This window comes from Sinocyclocheilus grahami, unplaced genomic scaffold (genome assembly GCF_001515645.1).
Source record: "Sinocyclocheilus grahami isolate Dianchi unplaced genomic scaffold, SAMN03320097.WGS_v1.1 scaffold55.1, whole genome shotgun sequence".
Classification (NCBI taxonomy): Eukaryota; Metazoa; Chordata; class Actinopteri; order Cypriniformes; family Cyprinidae; genus Sinocyclocheilus; species Sinocyclocheilus grahami.
Genome location: NW_015505234.1, coordinates 2,317,315 through 2,334,043, shown reverse-complemented (window position 1 = coordinate 2,334,043; position 16,729 = coordinate 2,317,315). Strand labels below are relative to the sequence as shown.

At 36.3% G+C, this 16,729-nt stretch overlaps 1 protein-coding gene across 2 annotated transcripts; it reads left to right on the top strand.

Moving 5' to 3' along the window:
- Window positions 1-274: 274 nt before the first annotated feature.
- LOC107583763 (sodium/potassium/calcium exchanger 1-like) lies at window positions 275-16,724 on the top strand. Of its 2 annotated transcripts, XM_016270070.1 has the most exons (10): window positions 275-383; window positions 1,177-2,371; window positions 5,435-5,497; window positions 6,996-7,104; window positions 9,687-9,770; window positions 10,271-10,362; window positions 11,054-11,320; window positions 11,423-11,512; window positions 11,639-11,805; window positions 14,583-16,724. In XM_016270070.1, exons 2-10 carry the CDS (start codon window positions 1,334-1,336, stop codon window positions 14,830-14,832), a joined length of 2,160 nt encoding a protein of 719 aa, XP_016125556.1. In that variant the 5' UTR covers window positions 275-383; window positions 1,177-1,333; the 3' UTR covers window positions 14,833-16,724. The 2 variants fall into 2 exon arrangements, with proteins under 2 accessions (XP_016125556.1, XP_016125557.1); XM_016270071.1 differs by lacking the exon at window positions 9,687-9,770.
- Window positions 16,725-16,729: the final 5 nt, after the last annotated feature.

The window sequence follows — 16,729 nt, the reverse complement described above, 5'->3', positions numbered from 1 at the left end:
CATTGTGGGCCAATTTAATACTAATCTGTAATCCATCATCACCATAATTATGTAATAACAATAAACTATGATCCAAAAGTTGATTTAAGACATATATGATGTATTTTTAATTAGCCGCTTAACGCGTGCACTCACTTTCTACAATTCTGAATGAAAAGTATATGAGCAGAATAATTGGGATAAATGGTTCAAGACGTAATGAGAGTGTGAGGAGAGAGTACATCTAATCCTCTTAAAAGACTTCAGGTATTAGGTATTGTGCTGATCCTCGCTGAAGAGCTGTCCTGCGGTGCGTCCTGCTTGACCTGAAGCAGCGCTCACAGCATCCGTGCCGTTCACTACAGCCCAGCTGTGAGACAGCCGCGGGCATCGCCTTTCAACCGGTAGGTTTCTTTGGCGTGTGCTGAATTATTTTTTGCATGAGAGCAAAGGAAGTTTTATTATACATTTCTTTGTTAATATGGCTCATTTATGGTTGATATAGAAATACCTGCCGCGACCATATAGTTGGTCACACATTTTAGGGTTCATGCTGCTGTGTTTACAAAACACGTAATTTTCATTGTTTTTGTGGAGCTTCTTATAATGACAATGCTATAACTAATATAGGTTGACAAAAACTTGAGACGGATGGTTTCCATGCTACGTTCGTTTAGACGCAAATGAAAGAAATGCTTCAAGGAATGCTTAATCATTGATTCATTCAGAAGCATTGTCAAACGTTTTTATTATTATTAAGGGGCAATATTTATTTCTTGAAACAGCTGGGGCACCTTTTTATCTTTATTATGGCGTTTTTCCTAACCATGTATAACACACTGTGCTAATCATTTAAATGAAATACTTAACAGAGTAGACAGACAGACAAATAGACAGATAGATAGATAGATAGATAGACAGATCGATGTCCCAAGCTCATGTTTTCCTCAATTTCTGACCATCATCAGAAGTTTGATCCACATTTTAAACAATTCACATGCTTCTACCAATGCAACTTACAAGAAGCTAGAAATGTTAAAATATATATTTTAAATTTTGTTTAATTTAATTCAATGCATTGTGTTGGTTGGATGAGGTCACTCAGGAGTGTAATGGCCACTGTAATCTTCTGATTCTGCATTCAGTGTTTCCTATACAACTGTTGCACTCAGTATTCCTCCTTTTATCCACTGTAAGGTCTGTGAGAGGAAACCTGCACCACAGAGAAAATGAGATGAGTCAGTCTGAGAGTGAGTGCTGCACACCCCTGGAATTTTTTGGGGGAGATTCTGGATCTTCTGGGTGTCATTGCCCTAAAAAACAACTTGGTGCCCTTTAGGAAGCATACTAGAAAATGTTGCTAACTCGAAGAAAGAGACTTCATCTTAGCCGGATTATATTTCTTCTCTCTGGGGTTTTCCTTTGTTCTTTATATCAACTCACTATCAGAGCCAGACTACCAGAACCCTGGCCTGAGCCCCAGACAGTAGGAAGACCTGAGGATGGCTCTGAACTTGGCTCTGGACTGTCGGAGACAACTGAGGTTTTTACTAATTTGACCGCTGCTGAGCCAAAGAGCTCCATCCACACAGATGGGGTCCAGTCGTCAGAGACGGTGACAAATGTACCCATCCCAACAATATCTATAACAGAGACACCTACAACTACCACAAACAGGACAATCATCCATTGCATCTATATTGATCCAGACCTTCCAAAACCCACCCCAGTTCCTACTCCGGCAACCAATATGACCACTTTATGGCCCAACACTACAGCGTCCAGACCTGGAGAGGCACCACACATGAAGGGCGAGTACCCGGAGGACATCTTCACCATTGAGGAGCGACGCAAAGGCTGGGTCATTCTTCACATCTTTGGAATGGTATACATGTTTGCTTCTTTGGCCATCGTCTGTGATGAGTTTTTCGTTCCTACATTGGGGGTTATCATAGACAAACTGGAGATCTCAGATGATGTGGCCGGGGCAACGTTCATGGCTGCTGGAGGCTCTGCTCCTGAACTCTTCACTTCCTTGATCGGTGTCTTCATATCTCATAGCAATGTGGGCATTGGAACCATCGTTGGCTCGGCTGTCTTCAACATCCTATTTGTGATCGGAATGTGTGCGATGTTTTCCCGGGAGATGCTTCACCTCACCTGGTGGCCTCTCTTTCGGGATGTGTCGTTCTACATCCTCGATCTCATCATGCTCATCATCTTCTTCTTGGACAATACCATTATGTGGTGGGAGAGTATGATGCTGGTGTGCGGTTATGCTACCTATGTTGTCTTCATGAAGTACAATGTTCAGCTAGAGCAAGCTTTTAAGTCTCAACTCAGGAAACACAAGAACATCGTCAAAGTTATCGCGGTCGAAGAACCTGAGAAGGTACGCCTCATTATTTATGACTTTCATTTTCAGAATTATAGAGTCATTGGATAAGATATTTGGGTCAATGGCACATAAGAGTTTTTTGATGAATCACATCACATGTCACAACCTAAACTTAACGTGCCTCGTTATAAAAGGGCCAAATTTTCAGATATTTTAATTAATAAATAATAAAAGATTATGCCAGACTACTTAATAAGATTTTCTTTTTAAAGGGGTCATATGATGCGATTTTAATTTTTCCTTTCTCTTTGGAGTGTTACAAGCTCTTGGTGCATAAAGAAGATCTGTAAAGTTGCAAAGACTAAAGTCTCAAAACCAAAGAGATATTCTTTATAAAAGTTAAGAGTTAACCACGCCTACCTAAAACGGCTCGTTCTAACACGCCCCCACATGTCTACGTCACGATGTGGGAAGATTTGCATAACGCCGCCCAAATGTTCACGCAAAAAAAGAAGGTGTAACTTTTATTCTTGCTGTTGCCGCCGCTGCCATGTTGTGGAGTCGCTGTGTGTTTCGTTGTGAAAGCGAAACTACTTTGTTTGGCCTTCCAAAAGAGGACACAACTAGAAATCAGTGATTAAGTTGTGTTTACAACACTGTTCCAGAACAGTTCAACCCAAATATTCACATGTGTGCAGCGCATTTTATGGAGGATGAGGACTGTTTCCTGAACCAGTAGCCTACAATGCGTCTGTGGCACAAAGGCTGTTTCTATAAAGTGGGGCAGTTCCAGCTTTGCAAGGACAGTCTGGCGCTTCTGACTCACAGCCTGTAAGTTTTTTATATTTAAATAATTTGCCACTGATGATTCAAACGCGAGTTTTGAGCAGTGTAGAGTAGGCTTGTTGTTTGTTGTTTCTCCGATCACAAATGCAGATATGGTTTTATGTTTACGCAGCACGATACGCAACGCATAAAAAGACAGTATAAGTCATTATAATCAGTAATTATGTCCCCACTGGATGCAACAAATGCCAATCAGAGCACATCTCGCTTTTCAGACCGATGAGCTTTGTAAAAATCGACGCGTTTCAGAAAGGCGGGGCATAGAGGAGCAACAATAATTTACATTATATGGAAAATAATGTGTTTTTTTAAACCTTAAACCGCATAAACACATTGCATTACACCAAATACACAAAATAATGTTCTTTTTAGCAGCATCATATAACCCCTTTAAGAGGCTTTTTCTGCATTTTTGTATACAGTTGTATAACCCTGAAATTGACTTCATGCACCAAATCAAAATTAATCTTTGCACAGAAATGAAAAATATATTCAAGTGTATTTATAAATAGGTGTATTCACTGTATTTATAAATTGTACAAAAATACCATCATATTATTTACATTTATTCACTAAACAGATACTTTTATTCAAAGCGAATAATTGTGTATTTAATAAACACATTTTACCAGTGCTGGGATTCAAACCTAAAACCTTGTGCATTATTAATGCCATGCTGTATGATTTCAAGAACATGGATTGCATGTTAGCAATTTGCATAGCATTTTGATCATATTTATCACAGAAACATTTATTTTGGTTTTGATAGTGTTAATGGTTTCTGCAGTGCGAAGCCTTCTAGTGATGAGGAACATTTATTCTGCTATAATATCTGTTCATATCCGCGATAACAGAGATATAATAGCATCCCACTCAAGTGAATGTGAATGTGAGTCACTTATGTTTATTCATTGAGTAGATACGCATGGGTTGCGTTTTCCTTTGATAAACAGAAATGAAAAGAATCTCTCGTGTCTGCTGGGGCCAGACATTGTTAATGAGTTGTCTTGTAGCAGGTGAGGTATTTGGAGCAGGTGCATTTGGCCCACTGTGACAGCCCCATCTGAATTAGTGACACTATCCCGTCACATAATAAAACTGTGTGGTCATTTTCACAAATTCCTTTCTTCATCCTGAACATCCCTCAGCTTAGATGCTGTGGTGAGAAGGAGGTTTAGAGAGATCAACACTTGATAATCTGTCATAACATCTCTGTGTTCACACTACCTGAGAGGGAGACTTTAAACTGCAGTGACAACCAGTGTATAGATTATAGTCAATGTGTCTTATACTGGGGAAAAAAGGAATATTAATAAATGGATAGGGTATCGTTAATCATTTATATGATCAAAATAATAATTTAATCTGATATCTGGTAGAGAACCTCTGGACTGATAAAACGTTGACACTCTGGCTCTCTGATCCAAAGACGTTCACTTAATCCTTTGAGGGTCTGCTGTGATGTACAAACTGTGTAACATATAGAGTGTTTAAATCTGATAAGTGTGATTGAAGCTTATGTAGTGTAAGAAGGCTTACTAGACCCAGAAGACCTAGATCTCTGTCAAGCTAAGCCCACCGATTGAACTTATCATTGGTAACAAATTAAAACAGTAACATTAAAATACAGAATTTGATATATTTGAGTGCTTATGTGTGTTACAGTGTTGTAAATGTTAACTAAAACTATAAAAATAATTTTCGTTAATTGAAATAAAGCTCAAATAGCATATAAATATATATTATAAAAATTATATGGAAAACCTAAACTTAAAAAAAACAAACAAAGAGAAATTAGAAATGTTGACTTGGCAACTAATTGAAATAAAATAAGTTACGAAAATAACTAAAACTAAAACAGAAACAATAATAAAGCTAATCAGAAATTTTTAAAAATGACAAAAGACATAACAAAATAACTAAATTAAAATTAAAATGAGAATTTAAAATATAAAAATAAAGGTTAATTGAAAATATTAATAATTACTATAATAGTATAGAAATAATACTGGTATGTTATGCTACATCCTCTTATGTTACAGTTTTTCTTCCATTTAGAATAAATAATTTAAATTATATTATCATTTCCAGTAAATACATAGACACTTAAAGGTCTCCTTTCAGTCGATGAGGGTATGTGTATGAATCCTTTCTCAAGTTTGCAACAGTCTAGTCACCTTTATTCTCTAACAGTAGAATGAGAGGTGAAGGTCAAAGGTCAAATCAGTGCCTAACATACTCTGTAATGTTTCAAACTTTTGTTGCACACAGGACAATGGGACCTCGAGTGAAGAGAACAGGCCGCCTGAACCAGAAGACAAGAATCGATTAAAGGTAATCAAAAAATTTGAAAATATATGTAAATATTATAAACAAATAATAGTAATTAAAAAAATGTGATCTCTGATAACTCTTAAAGGTAAAGGGTGTAATTTATGAATAACTATAGTCACGAAATAATGAGTTTCCAAAGAGATCACGCAGCTGGTTGAGCCAATGCTGCTGTGTTGTCCTGGACAGAGCAATAGACAACATATTTTAACTTTAACCTCTGGGAAGTCAGCCTACAAATGGCTTTTTTATAGTTGTCTTTGTCAAACAAAGATATGAGAAAGTATTTTAACATCCAAAAATGACACACACAATAGTCATGAAAACACAACATGAACAAAATACTCTTGATAAGATTTGATACATTTCACATGTCCTGTCATATGAGTATGGTATTATTAATTTAAGTAACATAAAATAAACAACATATATAAATGACCTTAATTCTCCATTAAGTCCATATATTAAACAGATGTTCAAGGATGCCACAATTCTCAATATAATATTAAATAATTCGGTACGACATTCACGGTGCAATATGTGCTTGTGAATTGCGATTGTTTTTCAGTTTTGTGTTTAAATAATTCCTGTGTGTTTATTTCTCTCTGAATTAGCTCTGTGTGTGTGTCTGTGAGTTCATGCGCTGAGATGAGGAAACACCTCCCCGCTTATAATGTGCATTTGAAAAATTGTTCATCTTCCCTTGTAATGACTTGCAATGAGAAGCATTTCTAAACCTGTTAGCTAACAAAAGAGAACATTGCAACATGTTTTTACTCCATAACATCAGTCGAATGTTTGAAATACCTTCCTTTTGTGATCTGATGTGGCTTCTTATCATAGAATGAGGCAGAAAATATATTATATGCTGTAATAAAGGCTATATCGTTGAGCAATGGATTATAAGTATACTTAATTAATATGAAAATACCCGAGATGGCTTGAAGAACCCAGACAAACTATACATTGTCACAGTCTAGTGTTTACTGTCTTCATGTTTAATCAGTTAAAGCATTTCAATCTTCTTTTTATTCAGTTACACCGATAGCTGGATGCCTTTGTCTATATTAGGGATTTCCTGGAACGTGTTCAGTTCTATTTCTTCTGTGATGCATATGTGGAGTTTCTGCGCGTGCCTTCCAGTATGAATGAAACATACATTACATATCACTCCATAATGGGAAATCCATCCTATTTTGGGTAAAAATAGGAAAATTAATACTTTTCTCAAAAGAAATTTGAAGTAGACATATAATAACCCATGTTCTTCTCCAGTGTACAGATGTGTTTTTTTTTTTGGTTAATTTATTAAAAATCACAAAAAAAACACTCTGATGTACCAAGCCATCAGAACCAAAATGAAACGAAAACCGTGGTTAAAAAAATGAGGTATTGAACCATGGGCTAACTGTATTGTTGCATCCCTAGTTCAGATATGAATTATTTCAATATGATCATTTAGCATGAGCATTTGTCAGAATATTTCTCATCTCTTGTGTAGCTGAAGCCCACACTGCAGCGCGGGGGCAGTTCTGCCTCTCTGCACAACAGCACCATGAGGAACACCATCTTCCAGCTGATGATTCACACACTGGATCCTCTTGGAGAGGGTAAGAGCCCTTCAGTGTCTGAACCCTCATAATGATAACTCATTAAGCACACATTGCGCAAAGCGTTAAAAAGTTCAATTCTGGTGGTTTAAAGGGATAGTCCACCCATAAATTACAATTCTGTCATCATTTACTCATCCTCATGCCATTCTAAACCTGTATGACTTTATTTCTTCTGTGGAACACAAAAGCAGAAGAAAAACACTGAGACATTTCTTAAAATATTTTTATCTCCAAAAGAAGAAAGAAAGAAAGTCATACAGTTTTGGGATGACAAGATGGTGAGAAGATTATTGTACCTTTCAGATATGTTTGTGAAAGCTGTATCACAAGGTTTACAAATTAATGTTTGAGTAAATATTACGATTAAATAAGCAGGTATATGCTAAGAATGTAGTACTTTTTATTATCGGAAGACTCAAATTCAGACTGCAATTTTTTGATGTCTAATGACTGTTGTTTATACAAATTGGATGATTTAAACACTACTGGTTTAGAGGCATTAGGTAGATGCAATTTTTGCTTCAGATTTTATTTTATAATTACACCTTACTGAACTGTTTTGTATATCAAAACACAAATTGTATAAAGATCAAAATACCAATCATATAATAGGCCTATATTCCTTCAGGCAAGAGCTGTAAGATGTTCAGAAGTGTAGCAGGAGAGTCCCTTTGTCCTTCTCCCAGTACAAATGGATTAGCAAAGCGTGTTCCATATGATGACAGCACTAAGTCCAGATTGATACTAAGAAGATAAATAGCTCTTTCTCAGTCTATGGAGTGAAGAGTGATTCATAGTAGTGAGAGAAGGCCCACCGCAGTGGCTCTATGACATTTTGTCAAGTCACATCAATGTGTATGTCACCATTTAAACATACACTATATTATTTCCTCATTGCACATGGGTTCTCAAACAAGATGGTATTATTTGCAGAAACAGTTATTTTAGCATCACAAAAATGTCATCAGAAATGTCATCCCCTACTATAGAAACATCATCATAAAATTTGAATATAATTAAATAAATTCTATGTGCACTGAAGATTTGATATCATATGATTTCCTTGCATGGCTCCTTAATGGCTGCAATGCATATGTGTAAAGCAGTAGCCCTGGTGCTGAGGTCTCTGCGGGTCAGTGGTTTGATGGCTGGGGTTGGTCCCCTTGACCTTCAGCCTGTCCTCAGGAGGCTGTGCAGCACCTGCGCTCTCAGGGTCCTCACAACCTCCCAGCACTGTGCTGCTCCATCATTAAGCTGCTTTTGATTGAGCTCATAAAGGCTGGATGAGAGCCAGTCTCCAGCAGCTCAATCCTGTTATGGTGATGGGGTCCGTGCTTATTTACAAGCCATAGTCAATGAGACAAATTTGAGTCAGATTCAATGAAACAAAAGATTAATTTGTACATATCTATATTTGGGTTGATAAATAACTCACAAGTACCTCAACTGCACTGCCTTAATATACTCTGTATACCCTGCTTGTCAGTCTTTTGCATCTCACAAAGAAATGTCTGGGTCATATTTCAGAAATGCCTATTTGATTAGATTTTTTCAATTTTGTTGCATTTATTAGCATTAATTGAATTACAATTAAACACCCCACCCCCAGTTTTAATTACATAATCATAAAATATAATTCTTATAACTGTATTGCTGAAGTTAAATACCAAAATTAGACATATAGTATATACATAGACTATCAGTCAAAAGAGTTGAATAATTAAGATATTTTTTAAGTTTCTGAAAGAAAAGCCTTTCAAATATTATTATAATTTAAAATCAGCATATTAGTATTATTAGAATGATTTCTGAAGTGTCATATGAAACTGAAGATTTGCTTAAAATTCAGCTTTGCCATCACAGGAATAAATTTATATTAAAATATATTCAAATAGAAAATAGTCATTTTAATTAGTAATAATATTTCACAGCCTTAGTGAACTTAAGAAACTTATTTCAGAAACATTAAAAAACATACATATTTTTTTATTTTGACCAGTAGTGTGTATATATAAAGTCTATAAAATAATGTAAAGATAATATAAATCTGTAACATATAAACACATTTTGGATTTTGATTATAGTTAGTTATCTATAAAAAATGTGTATAATACAAAAACTTAGGTTTGATGACCCGAACATTTCTTGACAGCGTTTATATCTATTTATATCATTTTTTTCTTTCAACAAATCCATTTGTGATTTAAAAAAAAATGTTTTAACATTGCCACTTGTTGGCATCCAAGTCAGTAGACATGAGTCGTTTTGAAGGGCATCAGGAGATGCATTTGTGACACTCACCATGGTATTTGTTGTATGTGAATCTACTTTTACTCATTAGAGTCAGTGTTTAATGGAGATGCAAAGGCTAGAAGCTCTTTGGAATGTAAAGGTAAGGGCGTTGTGATGTTATTCTCGTGATGTGATTGCCTTGTAGTAGCCTGGGAGATGTGAGGAAATTACATTTTGTTTTACGTCTGTGAAATTAGGGCTTTTGTCATTTGTGGTACCATTGTTGATGCTGACAGTGTCAGTGAAAGTCTACATTCAAGCTATATTCTTCCTTTCCTGGTTTGCAGTGAAATTTAAAGACAAGGCTCAGATTTTGAACGACATGGCCTGGGGGAATGTAGAGAACAAAAAGAAGGAAAAATCTGGTGAAGGTGAGATTTTATAATCTTAGTCTATTCTATTATGATTGCACAGCGCTTTGTAGACAGGTCGGTGCGTTGTCCTACCTCACAGATGAGCACTGTTGCATATTCAAAATGGTTAGTAATGTTGCATTTCCACAAGTGGTAACGCACCAGCTGTGTGCTGGATGAAAGGTACAAAGAGAGGGCAAGCTGCCAGGAGTTTGGCCCGTTTTGCCCTCTACACAGCATCCCGCATTCCATATTTCCACCTTTTGTTTCTACTTGAGAGCTGCTTTACACATTAGCTGACATAATGTCCAAGCTTCATCTCATGAATTAAGCATGAGTGGCTTGGAATCAGTGCGTCACAACTGTTGTGCTTGAAATTGCCGCCAAACTATATAGCAACATTACTCACTCCTATTGAAGAAATCTTCACTCCACATCTGAGAGGAGCTTGTAGTATTGCTACATTTAAGAAGCAATTGCAAACTTGATTGATATTTTATTATCGTGGTTTAAATAAGGTGACGATCAAACGGAGCAGTCCAAGGATTCCAAAGATGCTGCTCCAGGAGCCAAGGAAGAAGACGCTAGTCAAAAGCCTGAGGCGCAAAAGGTGGGCCTATTGCTTCTCGAAAACATTTGGGAAGAAGAAGGAGGAGCTCTGAGACACTTGTGTGCTTTTAATGAACTTATCATTTCTTTACCTTGTTGCAAAGCTGACAGAGGCGATCTGTCATACATAGTATGTGATTCATATTTACCCAGAAATGAAAAGTCTGTCATCATTACTCACCCTCATGTCATGACTTCTTTACTTCTGTGGACCTCAAAAGAAGTGTTGAAGAATGTACTGGAGTGCCATTATAATGAAGGAGAACTGGAGCTTTCAAGCTTGAAAAGCACTGTAAACTGATTGTGTTATTCTCCATGATGTGTTCATCAGAGAAGTAACAATTAATTACTTCATTCAATTCTGAATGATTCAATCTCAATTCGGACTGTATTCGAGTTCATCTCATAACAGTTTTCGGGTTAACAGCTCGCTGGAGACGAAGATTGAATGAATTAAGCTATATATAGCTACTTTTATTGTGCTTTTGCAGCTTGAAAGCTCCAGTCCCCATTCATTATAGTTGCATGGAAAAGAACAAGCCGTACGAAAGTCGTGTAGGTTTGGGAACTGAGTGAGTAAATCATACAAAAACTTTTATTTTGGGGTTAACTATTGCTTTATGTTTGTTGTTCTCCTTTTAATCTGTGAGGGTATTATGTTTTCAACTGTCTCTTTCTTGCTCTGTCTTAAGGAAGGAGACACTGCAGCAGGAGGAGGCTCAGAGAAACCAGGAGGTTCAGATGATTCGGGAGGTGATGATGAAGATGACAGTGATGAAGACAGCGATGAAGACAGTGATGAAGATGATGAAAATGAGAATGAGGCTGGGGAGGAAGGAGAAAATGACGAACCTCTGTCCTTAGAGTGGCCAGAGACCAGACGTAAACAGGCCACATATTTGTTTCTGTTGCCCATTGTCTTTCCTCTGTGGCTGACAGTTCCAGATGTCAGAAACCCTGTGAGAACCAAAACAAAACATCACATTAGTAATGTTTTCTTGTATATTTCTGTCACTTTTGATAGAACTAACATATATATTATTTTGTATTGTGCTTAACAGGCATCCAAAAAGTTCTTCGTCATTACTTTCCTTGGCTCAATAGTATGGATTGCTATATTTTCCTATCTTATGGTGTGGTGGGCACATCAGGTCAGTGTAGAAACCAATATTTGTGGTTCTAAAAGTATTTGGACACTTTAGAAACATTTAAATGTCATTGCATTAGCAAATAAAATATCAAAACAAGCAATTATTCATAAAGAATTTCTCTCCTAGGTGGGTGAGACCATTGGCATCTCTGAGGAAATCATGGGTCTCACCATTCTGGCTGCAGGAACATCCATTCCCGATCTAATCACCAGCGTGATTGTGGCTCGAAAAGGCTTGGGAGACATGGCTGTCTCGAGTTCTGTAGGCAGCAATATATTTGACATCACCATGGGGTAAGACAACAGAAACTTTAAATATTTAATGAATCAGGTGTTTGGTAGCTGGAAATGATATGCACAGTTTTTGTCAAATGTGACCCTGGACCACAAAACCAGTCATAAGGGTCAATTGTTTTTAAATTGAGATTTATACATAAGAAAGCTGAATAAATAAGCTTTGCACTGATGTATGGTTTGTTAGGATAGGACAATATTTGTCCGAGATACAACTATTTGAAAATCTGGAATCTGAGGGTGAAAAAAATCAAAACACTGAGAAAATCCCCTTTAAAGTTGAAGATGATGTTGATGAAGTTCTTAGCAATGCATATTACTAATCAAAAATTATGTTTGATATATTTATGGTAGGAAATGCACAAAATATCGTCATGGAACATGATCTTTACCTAATATCCTAATGATTTTTGGTATAAAAGAAAAATCGATAATTTTGACCCATACAATATTTTTTTGGCTATTGCTACAAATATACCCCAGCGACTTAATACTGGTTTTGTGGTCCAGGGTCACAAATGTGGTTGGCTGAACACTGGCACTTTCCACTGTTTGTGTTCACGCCACTGGTTTGTGATTGCATTTCAGACGGTTCAGAATCACAATCAGAATTGTCTTTATTACCAAGGAGTGTGGGTACACATGTACAAAGAATTTGTCTTGATGTATTGGTGCTTAACAAAGACAATCAAATACAAGAATAAATACTACTACTAGTAGTAATTCAAGGCATTAATGTTTGCCTACAAAACCACCACTGGCTCTGCACCCCTTTACCTAAATTCATTACTTCAGAGTTATGTGCCCTCTAGAGGCTTGCGTTCTGCAAGTGAATGGTGTATTATTGTGCCATCTCAAAGAGAACCAAAATCACTTTCACTGACTTTTTCATTAACTGTTCCCTCCTGGTGGAATGACCTGCCCAACTCAATTCGAGCAGCTGAGTCCTTAGCAATCCTCAAGAAACGACTAAAACACATCTGTTCCATCTTTATTTGACCCTCTAACTCTAGCACTTTCTATTCTATTTTAATTCTACTTTATCTATTTATCTTCTTTTTTATAAAAAAACACTAGCTTGCTATTTTTTCTTTTGTATCTACTTGTTTTTCTTTGTGTGTGTGTGTGTGTGTGGGTGTGTTTGTGTGTATATATATATATACAGTGGGTACGGAAAGTATTCAGACCCCCTTACATTTTTCACTCTTTGTTATATTGCAGCCATTTGCTAAAATCATTTAAGTTAATTTTTTTTCCTCATTAATGTACACACAGCACCCCATATTGACAGAAAAACACAGAATTGTTGACATTTTTGCAGATTTATTAAAAAAGAAAAACTGAAATATCACATGGTCCTAAGTATTCAGACCCTTTGCTCAGTATTTAGTAGTATATATATATATATATATATATATATATAAATACCTTGCTACGTTTACTGCATTGCTACCGAGACTTGTCATTTGCACTTACATATTGTTTCTCTTTTGTTAGTTTTGATTGCTTCTATTGTCCTCATTTGTAAGTCGCTTTGGATAAAAGCGTCTGCTAAATGACTAAATGTAAATGTAATGTACTACTACTACTAATAATAATAACATGAAAGCAATTTTAACTGAGGGGGGTCCCTCCCCCGAATGTGATTTACATTGGTCCATGGGCATGAAGTTCTGGTCCTGATGGACCGCAGCCTCCTGTCAGAGGAAAGTGACTTGAAAAGTTTGTGTCCAGGGTGAGAGGGGTCAGCCACAATCTTAACTGCCCGCTTCATGTACATGTACAGAATTGTCAGTTTGTGTAGTGTTAGGGGTTTTTCAGTCAATCTTTCTGCAGGTTACATAGATTCACCAGTAGTTGGCAGCAAGAGTTTAGCTCTATAACCACTGAACCAATTCATTTAACACTAATTTTTTCAGGAACAAAATAAGTGATTTTTTGAGTGAATCATTAGATCATTCGCTCAACCAATTTGTTCAACAACTCTGATTCTGATGAAGTAACTAGCTGCCTCCAAAATCACATACTTTCCTACTATATAGCAGGTGAAGAACTTTGTGTGAAAAGAGTAGTATGTCTGAATTCACAGTCTTAACAAAACAGTAGGTGAAAAGAACCTGGTTATTAACTTGCTGCTTACAGTGAGATTCAGAAGTGCGCATCCAGTGGACACTTTGCTATCCCATGAGACTACGGGAGAGGATTTACAGTTTGAATGGCATCTGACACACATACACATCCTCCAGCTGTTCCTTATATGTACATTTAACTTTTCTGGCCTCTTATTGCTACCTGTCCCAACTTTTTTGGAATGTGTAGCTCTCATGAAATCCAAAATGAGCCAATATTTGGCATGACATTTCAAAATGTCTCACTTTCAACATTTGATATGTTATCTATATTCTATTGTGAATAAAATATAAGTTTGTGAGATTTGTAAATTATTGCATTCCTTTTTTACTCACAATTTGTACAGTGTCCCAACTTTTTTGGAATTGGGTTTGTATATAGAACATACTTTTTTAGAAGTCACAAAGTATTTACTTATTTAAAAGAAGTACCTATGCAGAGAGTATGCGATTTCTGAACTCAAATGGCAAAAGTAGACCAAGTAGCAGGCAATATTGTGTCTTAAATGTAAGTTACTGAATAATAACTTGTTTTTAAACTGCTGTTTATTTAGCAATATCACACTCACAATCATATTGTTGGTATGAATAGGCTACATACCAAACCACTTGTTTTCAGCTTAATTTGATCCCCTCTGACGTTTACAGGCTGCCTGTGCCCTGGCTGATGTACTCATTCTGCCATTCCCTGGCACCGGTGCCCGTGAGCAGTAATGGGCTGTTCTGTGCCATTGTGCTGCTCTTCCTCATGCTCCTCTTCGTCATTATCTCCATCGCTGCCTGTAAGTGGAGGATGAATAAAGTGTTGGGATTCATCATGTTCATCCTCTACTTTGTGTTCCTGGTGCTCAGTGTCATGCTAGAGGATCGAATCATTATATGTCCCGTGTCCATCTGAGCAAACCTGTGGATACAATCCTGTCTTTTGAAACGTTCTGAACTGTAACTTCATACATAATGTATCATATTTGAAGCATCTCTGGACTCACTGTTGACTTATTCTGTATTACACAAGTTCTTTTGTAAAGGGATGTGATAACTGGCCATAATTTCCAAACTCTGTTAACTGTTACAGACACTTGAGTTTTTTTGGTCTCCTTTTTTGGCTTGTTACATTAAAATGAATGCAGTAATGACACAGAAGAGTCACAGGCCCTGTCCCAAATGGTCCCACTTTGGTGATGTAATGCCAAGTAGATTGTTGAGTGTAGACTGCTGTGTTTGCCCACCAGTGTGAGCTTTGCAAAAGGGCACATTGAGGCCACATACAGAGGCACTCTTGAGCACCCTTTTGAACCATAAAATGACAAATAAGACACCCTACTGCACTGTGGATTTGGCAAGCACAATATGATTCTGATTGCATAATTAAAGGCCACATCAAGTGTGCCATTTAGGACAGGACCACAGTGTACTAAATATGGAAAACTCACTTAATTTGTGCATCAATTGAACCATTTAGTTATATTGTGATGATACCAAGACACAAAATCTCAAAAATTATAACATGGTGAAAAGTCGAAATGTTGCTTTAATTTTGTCCAATGATGAAAAATTGCATTTCACAACAAAGAAAGTGTGTTTTTTTTTATTGTGATTGTATTATTTGATGTTGTGGGTTTTCAGATAGCTATGGGACTACATTGGGAGAAATTGTGAGCTAATTGTAAACGATGCAATTGAATCATTCTGCAACGGAATCATTTTTGTAACTTGGAAAAAAATGTCATTAGCAAGCGTTTTAAATGCAGATCTTGTGCTGTATGTAAGATATGATTTTTTTTCCATCATAAAAGTAGAATCTCAAGCATATAACAAGACTTCTGTACAAAGTCTAATGTAATCAGTATGATTCTGATAAAAACAGTTGTGAATTTCCATACAAATGTCACACGGCTGTTTGAATTCACTACTGAATAGAGTCAAGGATTGTTTTTTTCAAATATTACACAGTGTTGATTTCTCTCTTGAGAGTTGCTCATTGTAAATATTCATTTGTTGGTTCAGTGCAAAATTAAATGGGGTTTCAAATGTGACTTTTCCTCCCTCGGTTTCATCGAAAACAAACCAGTGACACCAACACAAACACACTGGAGTCAATTTAAGTGTTTATTTACAGTTCTAAACAGTTTTATAGACCTGGCTCAAATCTGACTAAATGATATATACAAATATAAATAGAAGTAACAAAAGGAGTGATATGTAAAGCGCATTGCCCTAACAAAATGATTTGTTAAAAAAAAAAATTTACCAAAATGAATCACCTTACACATTAACCTCTTCAAATAAACTATTTCCATGAAATAGGTCAGTTTGTTTCACTACCATATGGACGTAAAAAGCATGTGATAGAAAAACTGCTAAATATTAACAGCAGTGTAAACGGTATTTTTTGTAGTTTTACACAGCATCAGGTCAATAGGTTTTTTTTTCATCCCAAAATGTTTAGGGCAGTATTATCAGTTTTTTTCCCACTTGGGGCATTAACATCAATGTGTCATTGTGTATAATTGCATGTATTATTATCTTTTCCATAATCCATTGCATTTTAAACATTTAAACTTCAGTAATTCTCTTCCCAACCACACACACTCAAAGTGCATCTTCATTAACATAATGATAAAAAATGAACAGTATTAAAATATAACAGATCCAGTTACCGCATGTTTAATTCATAAAGAGTCTGAACGGAGTAAATAAGTGCTTGCATGCTTCAGATACTTTTGTTTTATGCATCTCGACAAATGAAACCCATGTTTATGCAACGCTGCACAATATAAAGCAATGTTTTATTA

What these genes read in the sequence shown, in the direction of transcription:
- LOC107583763 (XM_016270070.1), top strand. Translation starts at nt 1,334, where the DNA reads ATGTTGCTAACTCGAAGAAAGAGACTTCATCTTAGCCGGATTATATTT. An exon ending in CGGTCGAAGAACCTGAGAAG is followed by an intron (nt 2,372 to 5,434) that starts GTACGCCTCATT and finishes TGTTGCACACAG; the next exon opens with GACAATGGGACCTCGAGTGA. An exon ending in TTCCAGATGTCAGAAACCCT is followed by an intron (nt 11,321 to 11,422) that starts GTGAGAACCAAA and finishes TGTGCTTAACAG; the next exon opens with GCATCCAAAAAGTTCTTCGT.